Here is a 21,045-nt window from a genome sequence, read left to right as displayed (position 1 = left end):
ACGTGGTGTCACCGGAGATTTCATTTTATATCGAAACAACACTTCTAGTGCATGAATAATCGAAACTGTGGTAACCGACGTTAAAGAGGAAAATTCTTCCGATGAAATCGATCGGCTGCGTGTAATTTTAATTCTTTAACGCGGTAACAGATTGGCTGCCACGCGAATTTGTTGTTTCCTTGAGTCATAGTATTCAATGTTTGTAAAATATTATATTACAATAGAAGTTATTAATTGCTGAATTTTTCATTTGTGTTTTTGTAACACGTATGTTGTACCTGCTGTAAAAATAAATTACATTTCGCCACTGCGTTTGTACGTGTTTCATAAATAGTTGATTTCATGAATCAGAACTGTAATCGCAAAGAACATAAAAATTTACTGTGGATATAACTTGCCTTTATCGCACTTGGTTCATGGCCCGCGCCCTGAATGTGATTTGATAGCGTGAGGCACGGGGTTAAGCCAGGGAGGATTTTTACAAACGTAGATAATGTTCGTTACTGATACGTAGTTTTATGAAAAGATTACTCGGTTCCGGTGCCTCGATATTGGGGAGTGAGATATTTAAGTGAAACTATCGATGGTATTCTATATTTCACTAGCTAATGTCGTACATGTAATACGTACATTGATAAATTGTGTTTCTTGAAAGTAACTTAATCGAATCATAAATGAAAGCAAAATAAAATAGAACGCCAAATCCGTAGAAAAATATTTCACGCCTCTCTAAAGTATATCATAATTAACGTAAGCTAGACAAACAATTATTTTACTCCATTCGATAACTCAACAAATGATTAAACATAAATGACATTCACTAGCGAATATCTTCGTTAATATATCCATTCCAAATAACACGTATGACACTAAAATCCCATTTTCCCAAAATCTTATTCCAATTACAAAAGAGAAAGGAACCACAACACCAAAATACGTCTTCATGCTCCGTTAACCCTTAACCTACATACGAGCACCCATGTAAACGACGCCCCATCCAGGCGCTCCCTCATTTAAACACCGTGCAACAACCTGTTCAAAGCCGAACCACGAGCCCCAACAACCTGCTATACACTCCCTAGCCGTACATCAAAGGCAAAAATCTCGAACGACTGACATGGCTGGCGCGATCAATCTCCAAGCTAGGTCTTAATTATTAGGTGAAGTAAAAAGTTCTGAGCGCTTTTTCGCTTTATTTCGACGATGAAATTAACATAGTCAAGATTATTCGATTTAGATTAAATATGCGCCGTTTTGTTCGATTACTTTTGTCCATTTTGAAGGCAATTTCATAATTCCGCGGTTGAAGAAGTCCTCGTCCCTATTGGTAAAAAACTTGACCAGCTCATTTTCACAAGCCTCTCTTGAGGCCAGTTTTGTACCATCAAGAAAATTTTGCAAAAACTTAAAAAGGTGATAATCGCTTGGTGCCAGGTCTGGACTGTACGGCGGATGCGATAGAACCTCCCAGCCAAGCTCTCGGAGCTTCTGACGCGTCGTTAAAGATGTGTGCGGCCTGGCGTTGTCTTGATGGAACACAACACCTTTCCTATTGGCCAATTCTGGCCGCTTCTGGTCGATCGCCTGCTTCAGTCTGGTCAGTTGTTGACAATAGAGGTCCGAATTAAGTGTTTGCCCCGATGGGAGCAGCTCATAATGGATGATTCCCTTCCAATCCCACCAAACACACAATAAAACCTTCTTGGCCGTTAATCCACGCTTGGCGATCGTTTGGGCCGGCCCACCGCGATTGGACCACGATCTTTTTCGGCTGTTGTTCTCGTATGTGACCCATTTTTCATCGCCAGTCACCATCCGCTTCAAAAATGGGTCGATTTCGTTACGTCTCAACAAAGAATCGCAGGCATCAATTCGGTCCAAAAGGTTCTTTTGCGTCAATTCATGTGGCACCCATACGTCGAGCTTCTTCTTGAGACCAGCCTTATGCAAATGGTTCCAAACGGTTTTCTGGCTAATCTTCAGTTCCTGGGCAATGGAATAAGTGCTCACATGCCGGTCCGACTCGACGATTTCCATGATTTTATCCACATTTTCGACGATTGGCCTACCAGAGCGTGCCTCATCTTCGACGTCCATATTACCAGAACGGAATCGTTGGAACCACCGCTTTGCTGTTGCATTCGATACTGTACTGGGTCCATAAACAGCACAAATTTTTTTGGCCGCCTGCTCCGCCTTTTCACCTTGGTCGTAGTGGTACTGAAGAATGTATCGAATTTTCTCTTTTTTTATCTCCATTTTCGAACGCTGTAACACACAACTGGCTTCACCGAACACAAAACTGACAAAGAACCTTTTTGATGCGTAATATCACCTTGAAATCGGTGTATACTATGACTCGATGCGATGTGCACATCGTGAGATATGGCTCACTAAAGACATCTAGCGAAAAACGCTCAGAACTTTTTACTTAACCTAATATCACCGAATTAGTCAGCTTCCTCGAACGACTAACGGTCCAACGTTATCGTTGATTAGCGATCGAGACGCTGAGTTCGCGGGCAAAAATACGTGGAACCCCCCGGATTCGTGCAAGCTGTCGTTCGCAGGAAGTGACGACACATCCTCGGCATGTGTCTCAGGAACGCGTATACGTGTGCACGAAACGCGGCAGCTGTCGTCCAAGTGGCATTCCCCCGTTCAAAGCTTTAAAGTTGCGATTCTCTTCGCGTGCGATCGCACGCAATGAGCGAGCAAGAAGAGTCCTCGAGTCAGGAAGGAACGAGACGATGGTCGGTCGAACAAACATTCTACCACTGGCAGAGAAAGGGAAATGGCGGGAACGTTGGAACGAAAGGAAACACGATGGCGAAGAAGAAGAAGCATATAGAAGAAGAAGGGGAAAGAGGTGGTTGGCGGTCGAAGTCGGCGTGGCATCGCCAGATGCGCGGCACATTTTAATTAACGCCCAGACATCCTCCGAGACGGGTGACCCCGAGCTCAGGGCCATCCGATGACCCTTTTCCCAACTATCTCTCTCGCTCGAGTCCTGGGGAACGGATAACAGGAAGCGACCTTCCCCCTTTTCGCCTCGAGGAATAAGATTCGCTGGGCTGGCTTCTCGCGATAATGCCTTCGTGATAACTATTAACGCGCCTCTTCCTCGATGCCAACCGAGAATATCAAAACGGCGTCCCTGCTTTTGACGAAACCACCAACTTTTTTTTGGTTATATGCGTTTTTTGTTTCTTTGGAGAACGCTTCGGCGGAATGATTAACAGCATTGGAAGATACAAAGAATGTTGGTGTATGAATGGTTCGCTTTGTGATACGGTAGAGTTGAGGATAAACTTTTTTTTTATTTAATACGCTAGCAAGTTTTGAGCGTTGACAGTGAACATACATTTTAACTATATGCGTCATGTTATTCGGATAAGGATGCTATAAGAATATTAAAATATAGTTTCGTTGCGTGATAATTGAAAATAGATACAATACCGATTTGAACGTTTAGGATTAAACTTAAAACTCATGATAGAACTTAATATGAATATGATCGAAGATTTGGGATAAGAAAGTTATGAATATTATATTAAAAAATTTCAGTAAATAATTTGAACGAATATTAAAACCGTCAACTGTATAATTTAGTCGATATTACATGCTGCAATAATTTTCTCCAGCGAAATATAATTCTATCCAGACAGAAATGAAATGGTTAATTTCGTGGCAACGCTAAGTTATGAATGACTTCATGGTATTAAACGTAATGAATAGCTATTATGAGAATACTTATTACGAGACTTCACACGTTATGCAGAAGATATTCATTAGTAACGATAAAATCTCAAAATTAGGAAGAACATTATGATTTTTCAAACGGAACATTTTCTACAGGGAACCGATGTAAAGTGCAATTTTTTTGGTTAAATATAAAAAAAACTTTTTTACGAACTTACTCATATGCAGCCATAAACTTGTAAACCAAGTAATTTTAAGACTTCATTAATTGAACAGGAAAAAGTATCATTTTAATTAGTACCAGACGGAAACAGAGCGATTAATATTGTCATGGCATTTAAACTCTGAATGAGTTTGTAACCTTAAGCACAATGAACTTCCAACGAGATACAATATAATATTTTAACTGCTCTTTGTCACGAACTATTCTGTAAGATGCATAGATGTTAAGTAAGTCAACTGATAGGACGCACGAACCTTAATTAAATTAAAACGATTGTTCGCGTAATAATTTGATGTAAAATGCTTTAATTTCTAACATAATTTTATTTTATAACTAACTTACGAAAATACCATTTTGAGTAAAACTTATTAAAATTTCTAAAGATTCACAGTACGCAATCATATTTCAATAATAAAAAAAAAAAATTGTCAATATTTACACAGATAAAAATCAATCAACGACGTTGCACGTACTATCGATATTGACATGAAAAATGCTTCATTGCTAGAAATCGATTTTGTTATCGTCATTTCTGCCTCCGTGAAGTTTATACCAACGCTTTACGATCTTGTTAACCTACATATCTACAGAATAATAAACATCTTATAAAACGAAAAAACAAATTTCATACTCACGAGAAATCAGTATTAACTCAAAGAAAAAGTGGAATCAATTAATTCGAGGACTTGTTTCAAGTTATATATCAAAAAAAGAGCACTTAATCTAGACTGTGTCGTCAACAGGTGATCTAGCGGAACGAAGATCTTAAGAAACGGAATTATCGGATATTTTTGCGATCGTCGATTTTACAAGGACTCGAACGACGATAAATGGCGGTGCCCGTGTAAACACTATGTTCTATCGTGATTCCTTACAATCTGTATGAGTAAACATGAAATACGCAGAAAGCTACCCCGGCTTGATAATGTACGAAAATTCCATTGTTAATTGCTTTTTAGATCGTTCAGTTCTGTTGAATCATCGTGGATACTCGATATTCGCGTTTCTGGAGTTATATGCCAGTCGACAGAGAAAAAAACCGTCGATCAGACTCGAAATTTGAAGCCTTGAATTTTTGCACGCCTTCTTATACACCAGATACGCTTCTATAAATATGTTTTAATGGATGGTGTAGGTTGTAACATGGAAACGAAACTCTGTTGGTATGTTTTATTGGACAGTGTTGGATCATTTCTTCCGTTTTTTTTTTTTCTAATTTAACGTAACAGAAAAGTTTGTGACAAAATTTCCAATTTTCAATTTGAACTCTGTCGCGTTAACATTGTTGTCGTTATTGTAAGCCTCGTAATGCAAAGTTATTTCTTTTTATAGCGTAAATTAAATTATTGATTCAATATGGTATTTGACGTGCGTCATGAGAACTGAAGAACGCATCCGATAAAAACTATAACTATAAACCTAAGCTAAAAAATAATAGACAATGCTCCAAAGAGCAATACATATAAAAGTGTTAGCAAACGAGAAAGACGATAAGTTCATTTTCATTTCGGTAAAAGAAATGAAAGAAACGGCAGTATCTACAAAATGCAACGTGGCTAGATCCGTCCCTGTACGTCGTCGTAGTTGCACGTTGGATTACGTTGCCGGCAAGTCATTCATAAAAATAACGCGGCCGACGCACGCAGGCTACTACTACTACGAGGTGCATTCAGCCGGTCGCGTACTACGATGCAACCACGTCGCTCGTAAAGCCTCGTACACACGGACGCGTGCGCGCCTCCGCGACCGCCACGTAAAAACGCGGATACATTCACGTGCTCATTGTACGGCTAGGTAAGCGTAACCTGGCGAAAGAAGGAGGGAAGGCGAGAAAGTGAAGTTGGAGCGATTCAAATCAGACCGAGCTCGCCATGGCGTACCGGGTATTGCGATAACAATCCGCGGTATTGCGGCGATACTAAGTACGAATAGAAGTATCGACCAAGGAAAAAATTCATGTTACGCGCACGAATATGATATAATTTGTTGTCGGAACAAACAAATTGTTTGTAGTTTTTCTTCTATTCGACAGGCGCTCGTGGAGATAAATGTGATGAATTATATGAGAAAAGAAAAAGTTATAAATGGAATTCTTTTTGTTTAGAGCATGTTCGAGTATCTTTCTCCTATTTTCCTTGATCACTTATGATAAAGAAAATATATAACAAGTACTTTAATCAGATGTAATGTTTTTTGATTGTGAAATTAAGTGCGAGAAACTTCTTAGAATATTTATTCGGATTTAACCACCATTAATTTTCTTCTTATTTTCTTCAAATAATATTCAAGAATCATTCTCAGAAAGTAATAATTTTCATGATAATTCTAACTATTCGTTAATCACGATACGGATCCGATAAAAAATGATTAACATGAAACTTCCATCTAATAGAGAGCACTTATATACACATTATGCAAAATAATTCGAAAACACATTATGAAATTGCATAAAAGTTTATATAATTCACTAGCGTCTATAGTATGAATATATTAAAGGATAGATTAATTAAAACAGAATTTTTAATCTGAAACGGTTATGGAATTGACCGTTTCTTTTCAAAAACCCATCATTTCACGTACGATTTTAATATGTTTTTTGATATATTAATAATATAATAAAATTACGTATCGTTCGAAATGTTCAGGTGATGCCGTATTTTTTATCTAATGTTTATAAGGCTACTTTGCTAAACGAACAACCTTGTAAGTGCGTTTGTATCGTAATAAAAAAATATTAAAATGTTTACTGCGCTGCAACACGACCGTGAACTTCCACAGCTACAGGCAGAATTGCGGTGAAAAACCACAAACTCACAACGTTGCAACATACGTACGCGTGTAGGAAAATAAAATAAAAATAGAATGTAAATCGCCGATAATCCCGTAAATAAACAATTATCAATAACAGCATGGAAGTTATTGACGAACGGCAAATACTTCTGACAAATTTAATCGACGATCCCTCTAAAAGGATAAGATAAAACTTTTACAGCGGAATCTCCAGAAAATACACGAGTTCTTTTTATCTCTTCATAAATAGAACACGCTACATTTTATCGAGTGCATAATTTACACGCGAGTGCGTAAATTCCACGAATCGATCCAACCAGATTCAAACATGGTCTCTTTCTTTTATTAAATTCCTGTTAAACGTAATACTCGTTCAATTTTAAACAGTTCGCTTGAAGGAAATGAAAACCATGTAAAAGTGATACAAGGCGTGCCAAACGTTTTAATATAAAAATGCAGCGTTATATTAAAATCGAAAATTCGTCTGGCTTAATGGACGATTGCATATTCCCTATTTCGTTTGCTATAAATTGTGAAGCTAACCTTAATCTGTCAATAAAAATCATTTTTGACAAAGGAAGTTCCACAAAATGAACGGAATAAATACATTGAGAATCGCAGAAGCTCGCGTTTACACACACTTAAACGCACTTATGCTTCCCGTAATAATTAGTATCTATTCCATGAATTAGCTACCGAGACTGGTTCACTTTTCTCATCCTCCGTTGTCGAGGGATTCGCGAAGGTGCAAAAACGTTCTCGCGGAGAGACGCGTGAGAGAGCGCGCTCTCTCGTCACTCTCTTTCCCCTTCGTCGGCGGAAGGAAACTCGTGGTTCGTAGCGGTACACCGAAGCGAATACATATCAAATCTTGGACAAAGCTATGCTGGAAAATGAACGTTTCTAGATGCATTAAAATTATTTGAAACGTTCAACGCGATTCTCGTAAAACATAAACGGAAAACAGTCTTCTATATAACAAAAATGTTATTTACTATCTTTTTTTAATTATTTAAGATTTATAAGAAATTTAAACAACAATATATTAAAGAAAATGTAATTTCATCATATTGTAGTACTGCAAGGAACTAATCGAAGTTGTAGAGCGATCAGATACGGTAGGAAATTACACGATTTCTTAATTAAAAACACAATTAAAAGATCAATGATAGAATAAACATAAATAAAGATAAAGCTTCTTTTTAATACAATTACATTGTCTGGTTAATAGATTAAAGTAAAGATAGCGTAAATGGATATCTTTTATTGTAAAACTAATACCGAAATTTTCCTATAATTCAAATAGTAATATATTTTACATTCTCTCTTTGTAATTGAATAAATTTTATGTTCTCGCGTTCCTCACGAATTCACTCGCAATTTGCGAATAATCGTGCTTTCCATCTGCGAATTTCGAGCAACATGTAACTGTCCGCTCTAATTCTCGAGAATCCCATACGATAGCTAGACCATCAGCGTGGGTGGACTTAGTCAGGCTTTTATTTTAATCCGACCCATTTCCCTCTTGTTCCTCAACGCAGACTCATCCACATCGACAAATTGCTTCCGTGACTGACTCTACGAGACAGCTGATCATATTATCGAAAACAGTATATTCAATATAAAATACAATATATTATTTCAGAGCTTAACATTTTTGAAAAGTAATATGTGTTTTATCTCTGCATAAATAACAGTGATACGTTATTTTGAGTTTTCGTAAAAATTTTTTCAACTAAATTTCATGTTAACTTCTAGAATATTAATAAATTCTCCTTTTTCGTTATGATAATATTAACTGCTATAATTATGTAAAACGTAGTTTCGCTTGAAATTAAATTATGCAGAATTTCATAAGAATTAGCGAGAGAAGCTCGCTCTATTTTTCGATACCCGTATCGCGATCAATCACAATTAGCCCAAGTCTCTTGTTCCCTGCTATATAAATTAAATCACGAACCATTCACAAATCGCAAAGGGCAAACATATCTTCCTTAAATCCCCTCTTAAATCCGAAAAAGTAATTTACCGGCGAGTCTCGATAATCAATTATACCAACCATTAACGTCCCACGAGCTGATATACGTTTCCCTTAACCCTTTCAAATCGGAACAGGCTATCAATCTCGACACGTAAAAGAAAAAAATTCTTCGAAGGAACTATGCTGAATTAACCGTTTCTTCGATTCGCGGTTTTTTTCTTTTTTTCTCTTTTCTTTTTTCCACGATAAATTCAGTTACGTGTTTTACGCGTTCTTCACGCATGTTCATATTATCCACGCTATAGGGAGCCGACAAGTTTCGTTGAGAAATCTTTAATTTCAACAGCAGACAGAGATGTCATAAATATGTCCCTCGTACATAAAACTTCCCTCCTTATTTTCAAACGACCCTTCTACAACGGACGAACGCGAAATGCTCTAAGATACCCTATGAAACCGATCCAGTGACGCACATTCGAGAACGAACGTAATTGATCGTCGTTGGTACGAAGTGAGCAAGCAACTATCACGAAACCAACACAAAATACACGGAACTTCGTCTGTACGAGTACTATTTCTATCGACGTTTCTGTACAGCTATATTTACACCAACGTGTAACATATCTGCCGTTATTTATATTTGTACTTGGCACAAAGCTCTAATGTCTTTGTCCTTTAATAAAAACAATTCACTTTTTAATATTCGAATATACTTTACTGTAGTTTCGAGCTGTCAGTTCAACTTCTCTTTTAAATTCTAGGTTAGGTAGCTGTGTGGCTTTTATAGTTGCTTGATATTCCGCAATCCCATTTTTCACAGGGGAAAGACTCGACTTATATCACTTTCCCTCTCTTTTATAGGAAAGCTAAAATATTATAAAATTCAATGCTAATGCAATTTCATATTTTCACGTATAAAATTGTAAAAAATGAGACCTAGACAGAAATTTCTTTTATCCTTTTATCCTGAACGAATAAGTATTACGCTTCTCATAAATACAACCGCGGTCTACCAATATTAAAACTGTGCCTAACTATCGCAGTACTCGAAAGACAAAAATAACCCAATCGCAAATAATCATTTTCTTTAACTATCCATCCTTTCACCAGGAAAAGAAAAATCATGGTTCGCAAAAATCTCGGCTAAATCTAATTTAATCCACAGAAAACGCGAAATTTCGGGATGACACGGTTTACGGTTGGATCAGCAATCCTATCGGACTCAACCGAGGTCAATAACGGGAAAAGCAAATCGATATCGCCTCTCACTCACCCAGCAACGAAGGTGTATGTGAATGGCGGATAGCTGATGGAAGGGAGAGAGGTCTTTCGATCGGGACAGAAAAATTCAGCATTCCAGCGCGGCTGGCTCGCTAAACGCAGCTCAGCGATCCGTGGACGAGCGGCGTTAGTCGAGCGCCGTTACTTAACGATCGTGTCTCTTTCAGGGAAAGTTTAGTCGGACGTTTTGCCCCAGAACGAATGAGAAGAGCCTCTCGTAGAACGCTTCTCCAAGAAGATGAACCGCGTAGAAAGGGGTGAAAGGAATCGGTATGACGTACTTCTCTAATGATACATCTCTCTGCTTTAAAACTTCACGATTTCTTCGTACCGGCTAGGCAGCGCTCGGAATTCCTATTCTGATTTCATGCGCGTCAATGTAGAGAAAACGGCCAGCTGCTGGTGTGAAAACAGAGATCTTAGAGGGACGTTTTCTCTCATTTGCTTTTAAAAATATTATTTTATAGATTGTATATGTTATCAAAAAGATTATTATTGTAATACGTTATTTTAGAAGAGGAAGTTATTGTTTGAAAAATGTTTAGCTAAACATTGATATTTGATCGGATCTGATTTTTGGATATTCACAGTTGCTTGTGTTCCTGCTACTTGATATTTGATAATCATTTGAAATTTTCTACTTGATACTTAATATGTAATCAAATTCATTTTCGTCTCATTTCTAACGCACATTTAAAATCTGCAAATAATAAAACCGGAATCTATCGCAGAACGAATAAAGTTTGGCGAACATAAAATCTCGAAGTACATGGACACGGGTAGGACTTTATAAAACTTCGTAACATAAAATCTACGACTACGAGCAATCCATAAAAATGAAAAAGAAAGAAAGAAGAAGAAGAAAAAATAGAGCAACGTTAAAACAAAACCAAGGTCTTTCTCATACCGAAACACGTTCCCTCGGCGTTTCCAAAGAATCAGAATGGCCGAATGGAAATGATCAGATTTGATGTATATTTAATAACGTGTGCAGTAGATTTAAAATAAAAACATGAGAATCCCATTGTAGATCTGTATAAAAGATCAGAATGTTTGTATAATTCTATTGAATGAAATTTAATTCGGGGAAAATACTGCCGAAGTTACTGGGAACATAAATTTAGATGGGGCAAACAAAGTATTTAAAAAAATACTATAAATAAAAAAGTTGTAACAGCTCCATTGCAAGAATTATTGAAATCTAGAACCAATAATTCTTACAAATCTGAAATAACGAAACCAACTAATCATTCACAAAGTGCACAGAATCACAAAGAAGTTATTTTAATTAAATATATGCTGCACTGAAAAAACTACGCGCTAGAGTTTTGTCTTTAAAAACGACATTCCACAGGTACTAACCCATTCGAGACTAGTAACGATAGCGCAAGTGAAACAGGAGTGCAACGATTATTACTCAATTTTTCACCTATTCGCACACGTCTATCTAGATGTGTTACTCAACGACCCCTTCAGGGAAAGTTCTGATTTGCTCCAATCTCTCTCCCTCTCCCTCTCTCTTTCTCTCTCCTCTCCTTCTCCTATCTCTTGCTCCCCGGTCAAAAGAAATTATTAAACGAACTGCTGTGTTACGACTGCAGTACGCAAGGCCGATGGATAGACTTCCGATTTAGAAATCACAGTACGGACACCGCAATGGTATCTGGAATACGCCAGTTTCTAACGCTCAGCTATTCGTGTCAATGAATTCTGCAAATTTTAACCCCGTGACAGTCGCCACCGCGAGCAGATAGTTATGTAACCGCAGACAGTTTCCGTGTAACGAGGCTGGATTGAGACCTCGAAAAGCTACTCCCCGACCGATTTATTGAAAAGTGAAATATCTATAGAAAAGAAATTTGAACTATCAGATGGAATTAAAGGTTAGCATCTATTATTATATATGTACATAGAAACTTTTGTACATGTACGTGATAAATCATCGTCTCGTTTTATGAATTTTGTGATAGTATTGGATCGTTTCATAGATTCTGCCGCTTTTTAATTAACGATTTCTAACAAGCAAGCATATTATTCTCTACCTGTCTTTTAAACAGAACACTACACCGTTTTTCAATTGTCTATTTTTTTAATTAATAATTTGATCTTCAACAGATATGAATTTTAAGAAGACTGATAAAATGATAGAAAAATGGTGATCGGAATATTTGTGACATTGCATACTTAGTGAATTTAAGAGTAAAAAGAAATTAATAAAAGAACGAATAAAAATCCGGCACTGTACATATATACGCTATAAGGCACATTGCTACGGGGAAAGTTTTATCAAAAAGTTTTGAGCATGTTTCAAGTCGCGAAGATTGATTTTATAGAGAAAATGTCGTTTCCCTCGTGTTTTGTAATTTTTCGGAATAAATTACGTGCTCAAGATAAGTCCTACGCTAGAAAGGCTATAACCGCGTACGCAAAAATTGATTCTAGGAAAAGTATTCACCAATCTGGCAATTTTTCTCCTAGATATAATACAAATAGTTCCAAGGAAACGATGTAATAAACCCGACGCCCAGGATATCATTTCTAAACCCTGCTATTTTATGTAAAAAAAAAAAGCTTGATTGCAAACGCCAGCCACATTGAAAACTTTACAAATCACTAAAGTTAAGCCGAAGACACACGCGATACTGTCTGAAATGTCAGCGCACGCAATAAATCTATTACGTTCATGGTCTTTCGCTATCTCAAACGAAAATACACTCAAATAAAAAAGAAAAAGAAAAAGAAAAAGAGAGAGATACAGAAACAAAAAATTTCGCACTGACGATTTAATAAAAATTATTAAATTCTCACGAGTGACGTTCCACGTTCTGCCTGAGATTTAAAAATTCTTCCTAATATCAAATTCAAAAATTCGAGCATTACTGAAATGAATTACAATTTAAATTACAATGAACAATTACGCGTTAAAAAATTAGGATTAAATCTTCGGCGAGAAAGATTTTTGAACAGTTAAAAATTAACACATCTAGCTATCGCATCAGTTACACAGGTTCAAAATTCTTCAATTACGATATTTGTATTTGAAAGACGGAATGAGTTATTAACGATAACGCAGCCGATGGTGCGTTTGATGTGCCTAACAAAACTGTTAACCAAATACTAAAGTACCGGGAAACCTGATAAAATTTATCGTTTATCAAGAAACATAAACGATGTTATAGGAACGTACTACAATTATTTTTAATTCAGACATGACCTCCAATACGTCACTTGAGGCTTAAGTTATCAGCTACCGCAGTTCCCATTCAATGATGATTAAATTTTCAGTACAACCGGATATCGCTTTATTTATATTATAATGATATAAATTCACAGTGCGACAATCTTGCAACAAAATATGTAGAACAAAATCTAACAACGAAATTCAAACAAAGTAAAATATATAAAAAAGTACATTTATATTTACAAGATAAAGAACCGATTATTGTACTATTTTTAATACTTACACGAATATCATTCTATGTTTTCTATATTATAATATAGTAATTTATGCTACCATAATAATAATAAATAATAAAATACATACATAACATACTAATATTTAAAACCAACCACGTGATATTCAACCCAGTAGGGAATATACGAATTTACCTAATTTCCACGTAGACAAACCGTAAAGAATTTTGGAGTTAAAAAAAAAGATATAAAATCATCTTTTGTCTCCAGATATGATTTTTCTAAACTTCGATCGATCTTATTTTTTGATTTTCCTCCTGACGGTTTTCTGGCGTAAAATCCCACGGCTACTTAAATCACGCATTATTGTCTTTCGAGATAAAATTGATGAATTATCGAAGGAAAGAGAGCAAGCGCGCGATTGTAGTTCCAAGCGTCACGACAATTTAATCTCATAACGAACGAAAACTCAATGGACGAATTATCTATAGTTGGACCGCGCGCGTTAACGGCACGTCGAAGCTTAATGGTCAACCGATAAAATTTATCGTTTATCAAATAGCACAATGTTATGAAACTTGGTACGATCGCTCCGTGCAGCCTTGAAAACGGCCGGTTCACATCTTCCCTCTCTTCCCATGATTTTCAAAAGGGTAACGAATCGAAGGAAGCATAAAATTTTATTATTAAATCAGAGTTTAATGATAAAAAATGTGATTTCGACTAATGTTGATTTTTGACGAGATTAGATCTAAATCGTAGGATTTAAATTGACACAAAAAATAAACGTTAGGGTAATTTAACGTAATGAAACATAAACGATATTAAAATTTGATTTAGATAATTATAGATACACCCTTCTGCAACTGAATTTTTTCTTTAAAAAATAATTCAATCGTAAATCTTTTATGTATATGCATATAATAATCGAATAATCGTTTTAGAAATTCTATCTTAAACCTTAAATGCATGATTTTTCTAGATATAAGAAAACACTTTAAAATTACTTACATATCAAAAAATTATACAAAAATAATTTATTTGTCTATTTATCCATTAAACTGCTACCTATTACAGAGAATAAAAAATGTATAGCTTTTGTATTCTTGTAAAAAAAAGTTATAAAATACGTAGAAAATATAATTTAAATTAAATTTTCAATTAAATTGTCCAGATGCATTTAAGGGTGAAACATAATTCCTATGAGTTATTAATTATTACGTAATGAAACACTTACCATATCACACTGGAGCCATAAGAGTATGGAGTTCTCATGTCTCAAAGGACCACCTAATCCAGAACCACCGGCTGTTCTTTGAGCTTTCAATAGCTCCGAATGTTTTACGCCATATTGCTCGAACACTTCCAAAGATCTGCAAAAAGAATAAAAAAGTAAACGTTATTTGGAACAAGATCTTTCCTTTTCTCTTTTCTTCGAACCCTCGGTGTTTGTCTCCATTATAAAACTGTTGCTAAGAGTCTTTAATTTCAAGCAAACAAGCTTATCACTAATTGTTAAAGTTTGGTTCGCAAGGTCTAATCCGCGTTTTTATTGCAGAACAGTTATTTTAGAAAGTAATTTTAGTGATATGTGCGATTTGGATAAGAGGTGACGAAAAAATGTTAGATATCTTTGTCCGTTTTTTGTTTCATTATTCGAACATTTTATGGAATAATTTCCTCGGCGATATTACTGCAAATAATTCAGTGTTCGAGTTTGATCGAACATATTGTCTACAACAAATGAAAGTTACCTCAACTTCAAATTTCAGACTGTCAGATTTAAGGTAATTCCAAACTTCAACCTTAATCTTTAAAAATACAATTCGCACAGTTTCTTAACCCAAAAGCCGATTCAATTTCTGCTCGTTGGCAAATTCGAGTTAAAAGACTACCGTAACAGAGTAGAAAGCTAATTGCTCGAGTGAAAATTACAACAGCTGTTTAAGTGGAGTAACGGTCGCTTAAAATCACGCTAGGGATACATAAAATTCACTCGATTTGTAAAATACCGGCACATTATCCATGACAATGAGCAAGAAATAGCCCTATTAGAAGGAAATAGCTTCGCTACGAACATCCCAACATCCTGTAATTATTTATTTAGCAATACCATGATTATTTTTACGTTGGTAATACAGGCAAAACGTATCATAGCATAATGTTACAGCAAGTCGCACTTAAAGTGGACGTGTATCTATCACAGCGTAACGCAACATGATGCAGAATACTAGGCCTAATAGCAATCACCATCGTGGAACAGCGCTGTAGAGATAATGGTGGAAGCAAGGGACATCAGCTCCCGTAGTTCCGGAGATCAATTCAGTTTTTCCCTTCTTTTCCCTTCTTCTTCTATCTTTTAATCAAACGAGACTAGTATCGTGAAATTTTATGTATTTTAAAGATTTATTTGTTCACTGTATTTTTGCATGTGATACAATCTTATTCATTTGTAAATAAATTATTTCTCGATTCTATTCTATGATTATAATATACTGTAACAGATGTTTATCTTTTTATCTATTTTCATTTCAAAATATTTTTTTTTACTTGTTATAAAATTATGGAATTTTTTGCAATTCAGTAGAAACGATCTTTATACAGAGAATAAGTTATGAACTTTGTACGTTATTTACGTGTCTTCAAAGTATCATATTTCCTCCTTTATAAAATCCATGAAACTGTAAGATTTTCTAAGGGGAACCCCAACCTAGTTTGCGACCAACACGTGTAATACAACTACATTTATCATACACGATGATGTACATATATATTGGAATAATCGTGATATTTGAATTTTCGTTGCCAGTTTCTATTTTTGCAAACGCCCCTCGAACAGCGATTGGTTGAATGAAATAATATATTAAATGAATGTAAGAATTAATCGTCCTACAGCCACATATGTTATTTATTTAATAATATTAAACTTGAAATGAAATTAAAATTCATAAAATTCGATTTGAAGTTCATTGTTGGAATGAAAGAGTCTGGCCCTGAATTTCAAAAATGTCTCATGACATAAAACTTTATGCCACTACCTTGAGACTGACATGATATTTTATAGTGTTTATTTTTGTTTTAAACTCTGAACACGTCGTAAAGCTTCGATCAAATTTCCTATACACGATAAAAGTGGTTTATAGTATCTATGATTTATTATAACGTTATAAAATATATAAGTATGTTTATATTACATTATATAATACGTGCACACATTTTGATGCTACAATTCCAGATTTTCTCATAAATAACGTATTTTAAAACCTCGACAAAAGGTAGAAGAGATTTAAAAAAGAAGAGGATCGAAATAGTAGAAAAGTGGACAATCATCGTGGAAAATGAAGAGTTATAAATAAATTCTGTTCCCCTTTATCTTTTCCAAAAATAAAAAACAATCTTATGACGATGCTGTTACAATTTTATCCAACAAAATTCCAGAATTTGACGAAAGCATTATCACGATTCATGGAGCCGTTTCAACCCTTTTTTAATAGTAAGCCATAACCATGGATGACGTTCTATTAAAAAATAAATCTAAGTAAATCCTAGTAAAAAAAAAATAATTTGTTTCCATAACTAAATGGTTGAAGAATCAATAATTTTCTATGACAAAGTTTCTATTTCAAATTAATTTCCTCAATATCCTTTTCTTAATAATATCGCTCATTTCGGTAAACCAATAATACGAATTTAGTTCAGAGCTCGATTATGCGCACATTTATTATGCAACACGCCGTGCGTGATTCTCTCCCGATCGTTCCGCGTCGGTTTCGTTTCCACAAACAAACGAAATCCGATCGGCTGCAGGTATCCACCGTCGACGAAAAAACGGACACAATTTCCATTTTCAACATTATTCATTCATTTCATGGCGAAGCATTTTGAGCGTGGCGCCAAGAAACAAATGCGAGGAATTCGAAGATTCGAGCACCATTTATTTTCGGATGTTGGAGGGCGGTTGTGCACGTTCGTAATCGAAGTTTTTAACGTCTAAACAGTCGATATAGCATGCCGATAATTAATTTAATGTCATCGTCAAACTACGAAACGATAAGTGGGTCAAAGTCAAATAGCGTTCAACACCGAAGGCTTACCATATCACGTGAATCGATATGCATACGTTTGCAAAACGCACTTGCTCTTTTAATCCAAGGTAATATGTACCGACAGATCTTCGTCAAATAGAGAGCAAATATTTCCCAATACAAAGTTCAACTTCCACGAATCAAGTTGTCAAGCTTTGACAGTTGAAACAAAAATAATAATAGCCAGGCATCTTATCGAGCGGAAATTTTTCTCTTGACATATTGACACAAAGATGAATGCTCGTAAGTGGATGTTTGTGATGGATGAAAATGTTGAAATTAAATGTATTGCACTGTGTTTTTCTATAAATACATAAATATTAAATGTAAACACTCGATAATCTTAAACGTATAAACAATTAAAGTTGCTTACATACCTCGATCTGTTTATAAGAAAATGCGTGTGTAACTAGGGTTATCGAAGCAAAGGTTACACTCAGATAGATGATTGCGTAGGTGGTAGATACTGGGATCGACTTTCGTTTGCATTACTCGTTGTACCATTTGTGTTCTGATTGCATGTAAGAAAATTATCATCCGGTATCATGCACGAGGCAATAAAACTACAAATTACAAACAAATTCCAATAAACGATAATTGATTTCTCAAATAAATACCACCCACCTCCCATTGTGAGCACATTTCAGAATATTGATTTGGGGGATTTTCAATTATTCTATAAATCACTGTCATTTGTCACCATAAAAGATTTCCAATGGAACTTACGTTTCCAGAGTACTTAAAAATACTAATTTCGGAGATTTATAAACATATCAGAAACCGATATAATCTTTTACCATAAACGCTCCGGATAGGATCTGGGTTCACAGTGTATTTAAAAATGGTAACTTTGAAAATTTGTAGCTATTTCATAAATCGATCTTTATTTTCCAATCTTTCGTCGAGGAAGCTCAAGGGTTGTTGCTCATTTTTTTCCAGAAACTATAGTTATTGTACATACGATGCACAGCAAAGTGGACAAAGAAAGAACGAATCGATAAGAAGAGTCAGGGATCCAAATATCGTCAAATCGGGGTCAAAACGGAACGATAATGTTGGTGGTGTCGCGAGATACATACCGATATGTATTATCAGTTTCATAAGAGCTTCGTTTAATTAGTCAGTTGGTGGCACGATTTAGTAACAACTTATGTATCTCTGTATTTTGACATATGGGCGGGCTGCTGGATGAACTCTGGTCCGGTCGATTAGCTCACGAATAGGCTTAATAATTCGGCCGATGAACCAGTGGGATGGGATCGTGGCACTTTGTTCCAGCACATCCGGAACACGCGTTCGATGAGAAGAGTTCGATGAGAAGCAGACGATTCGCGGCTATGCCGTCGTATTGTTACATGGGGAAAACCAAGAGAAGAAAGAAAAAGGAAAGTCTCCGTCTGTACGTATACGTTGGCTCACGAAAGTATTTGAAAGTATTTCACGAAAGTATTTCAGGTCCATATTGTATACGTTATACGTGTATAAAATATTTCATAGATATACGGAATTCCATTAGAAAATATTTGGTTAACGATCACATTTACTACTTAAAGATACGAAAGGAATATGACAAGTCCGTTTTTGTTAATTTTCTAATCTTTATACCACTTGGTGATTAAAACGAAGCTGAAGGGACTAATCTGATAGTTTGGAATATACAAACTGTTTGAAAATAACCAGAATTTTTTCTAAGAAACTAATATTAGTTTGAATTTTCATGTTAATTTAACTTAATTCAGCGTTTAGAAGAATGACAAAGATAAAAATGTAATCTCAAAATCAGACGAATAGATTATTTTCATGTGGAATAGGCTGAAAATATCTTCAACTTTCAAATTATTTCTCCAAAATACTTGAATTGTGATTTATCGTGTCTCTCTCCTCTAGTCTTTGTTCAGCATCTGTAATATAGCTCAGTAATCTATTTTCCCTTTTCTTTCGTTATGTTTTATAAGAATCAGACGCGAGTCGTGCAACGAATTATTGCAAAATTCCAAGACGGTGCAATCGAGAAGAATTGGAAAAGGTAAGAGTCAGGAGAACAGAGCGGAAAAGCGTACTTTCTCTTCGGAGAGACAAGTTAATCCAACAGCACCCGAGCATTATGTCACTCCCACGACTGGTGGATTTGCTGGCGGACAAATGGATCGAACAGAGCGGATTGTAACAGCCGGTTACTGTTGTTTCTTGGCGATTAGACTGGTTTCGTGCGAATGAAAGGATTCAATGGTTAGATGATAAGTTCGATTAGCCTGAGATCATTTATTACGAATGGAAATAATATGACATGATAGCAATGCTTATGGGTCTGTTGAAATTCAATCGATTATCAGCTTAGTTATGAATATTAAATATAGTTTGTTAAAAAAGAATAATTGGTAATGGAATGCTACAAAACGTTCCATTGTATCTGATGGTCCGTAGAATATTATTTTCTTGATATCGATCATCCTATGTGTAGCAATCATTAGTTTCTACGTTACAAATTGAAATTAAAAATGGCTATGCAAATCAGTAATCTTTTTGTCTATTTCTATTTTATATTAACCTAAATATCTCGTGTCTCGAAAATGATATGTACATACATAAAATTGTTAAACACAACATTTTACAGGAATGACTGAAGTTATCGCTTTTAGTATGATAACTAGAACTATATGAGATCGAAATACATGTTGGAACTACGAGTGTATTCAGGGTGTCAAAGGTGACGACTGTCATTATTTCTTTCAGTGAAAAACTTCTTACGACATAAACCCTTCTTACAGAATCTAATGATACAGAAAGAAGAGAAGATTAAGTTTAAAGGTCCCTTTGCAACGCAAACGATGATACAACAGATAATTCTTTTAAAAACTTACAGACATCCTTAGTATTTTAATGAAATTACTTTATCTTTTACGAGCAAAGACTAGTTCTAATTATAAAACAGATATCTAAAATCGGCAAAATAATAACAAGTCGCTATTCTATTATCTACAATTCGAATGTCCGTAATATCTACATAACATTCTAATTTAGAAAATATCTATATATTATAATTATGATATGAACAATTTAAAAGAAATGTATTTGTTTGATAAACAAAATTTTAAATAGATTGACTTCGATATCTTAGCTTCTGATATACAATTATTTAAAATCACAAGTAAGTAAATTATTACAGTAATTAAATACTTAAGTCACATGTGTCTAATAATTTATTTCAAACATGTATAGGTATGCAATGAAAACATACATGAAAAAAAGAAAATAAATTTAAATGTTTAAAGCTTATCGCGTTACTTCACATTTCCTACTTTGTTACAATACTCGCAGATTAGGTACAAAGTTGGCTCATTACGAATTGTTACGAACAACAATTTTATCCTTCTTTTGTAAACGATAACAGATAAGGAAAAAAGAAGAGACACTTATTTCCTGTATATATTATACAATATGTTATAACAATTGGCAATGAAAGATAAGTGAGGAGTAGAATAATAAAACTGATATCATGTTGAGAAAGAACATGCCGCGATTTTATTGATATAAATAACTGCAAAATGCGATAAGATTGAAACACGTGA

At 35.2% G+C, this 21,045-nt stretch overlaps 1 protein-coding gene across 3 annotated transcripts in view; it reads right to left on the bottom strand.

Annotated features, from left to right (window-relative positions):
- Positions 1–21,045, bottom strand: part of LOC117212308 (tRNA dimethylallyltransferase) — a 117,049-nt gene that overhangs the window by 32,722 nt on the left and 63,282 nt on the right. For all 3 annotated transcript variants that reach the window (XM_033457018.1, XM_033457008.1, XM_033457029.1), the window contains exon 4: positions 14,629–14,764. In XM_033457018.1, coding sequence (XP_033312909.1) covers positions 14,629–14,764 — 136 coding nt within the window. The remainder of the gene's footprint in view (positions 1–14,628; positions 14,765–21,045) is intronic.

The sequence above is a fragment of the Bombus bifarius genome, unplaced genomic scaffold, assembly GCF_011952205.1.
Source record: "Bombus bifarius isolate JDL3187 unplaced genomic scaffold, Bbif_JDL3187 scf7180000007970, whole genome shotgun sequence".
Lineage (NCBI taxonomy): Eukaryota > Metazoa > Arthropoda > Insecta > Hymenoptera > Apidae > Bombus > Bombus bifarius.
Note: the sequence above shows the minus strand (reverse complement) of the source record. Positions and strands in the feature narration are given on the sequence as shown.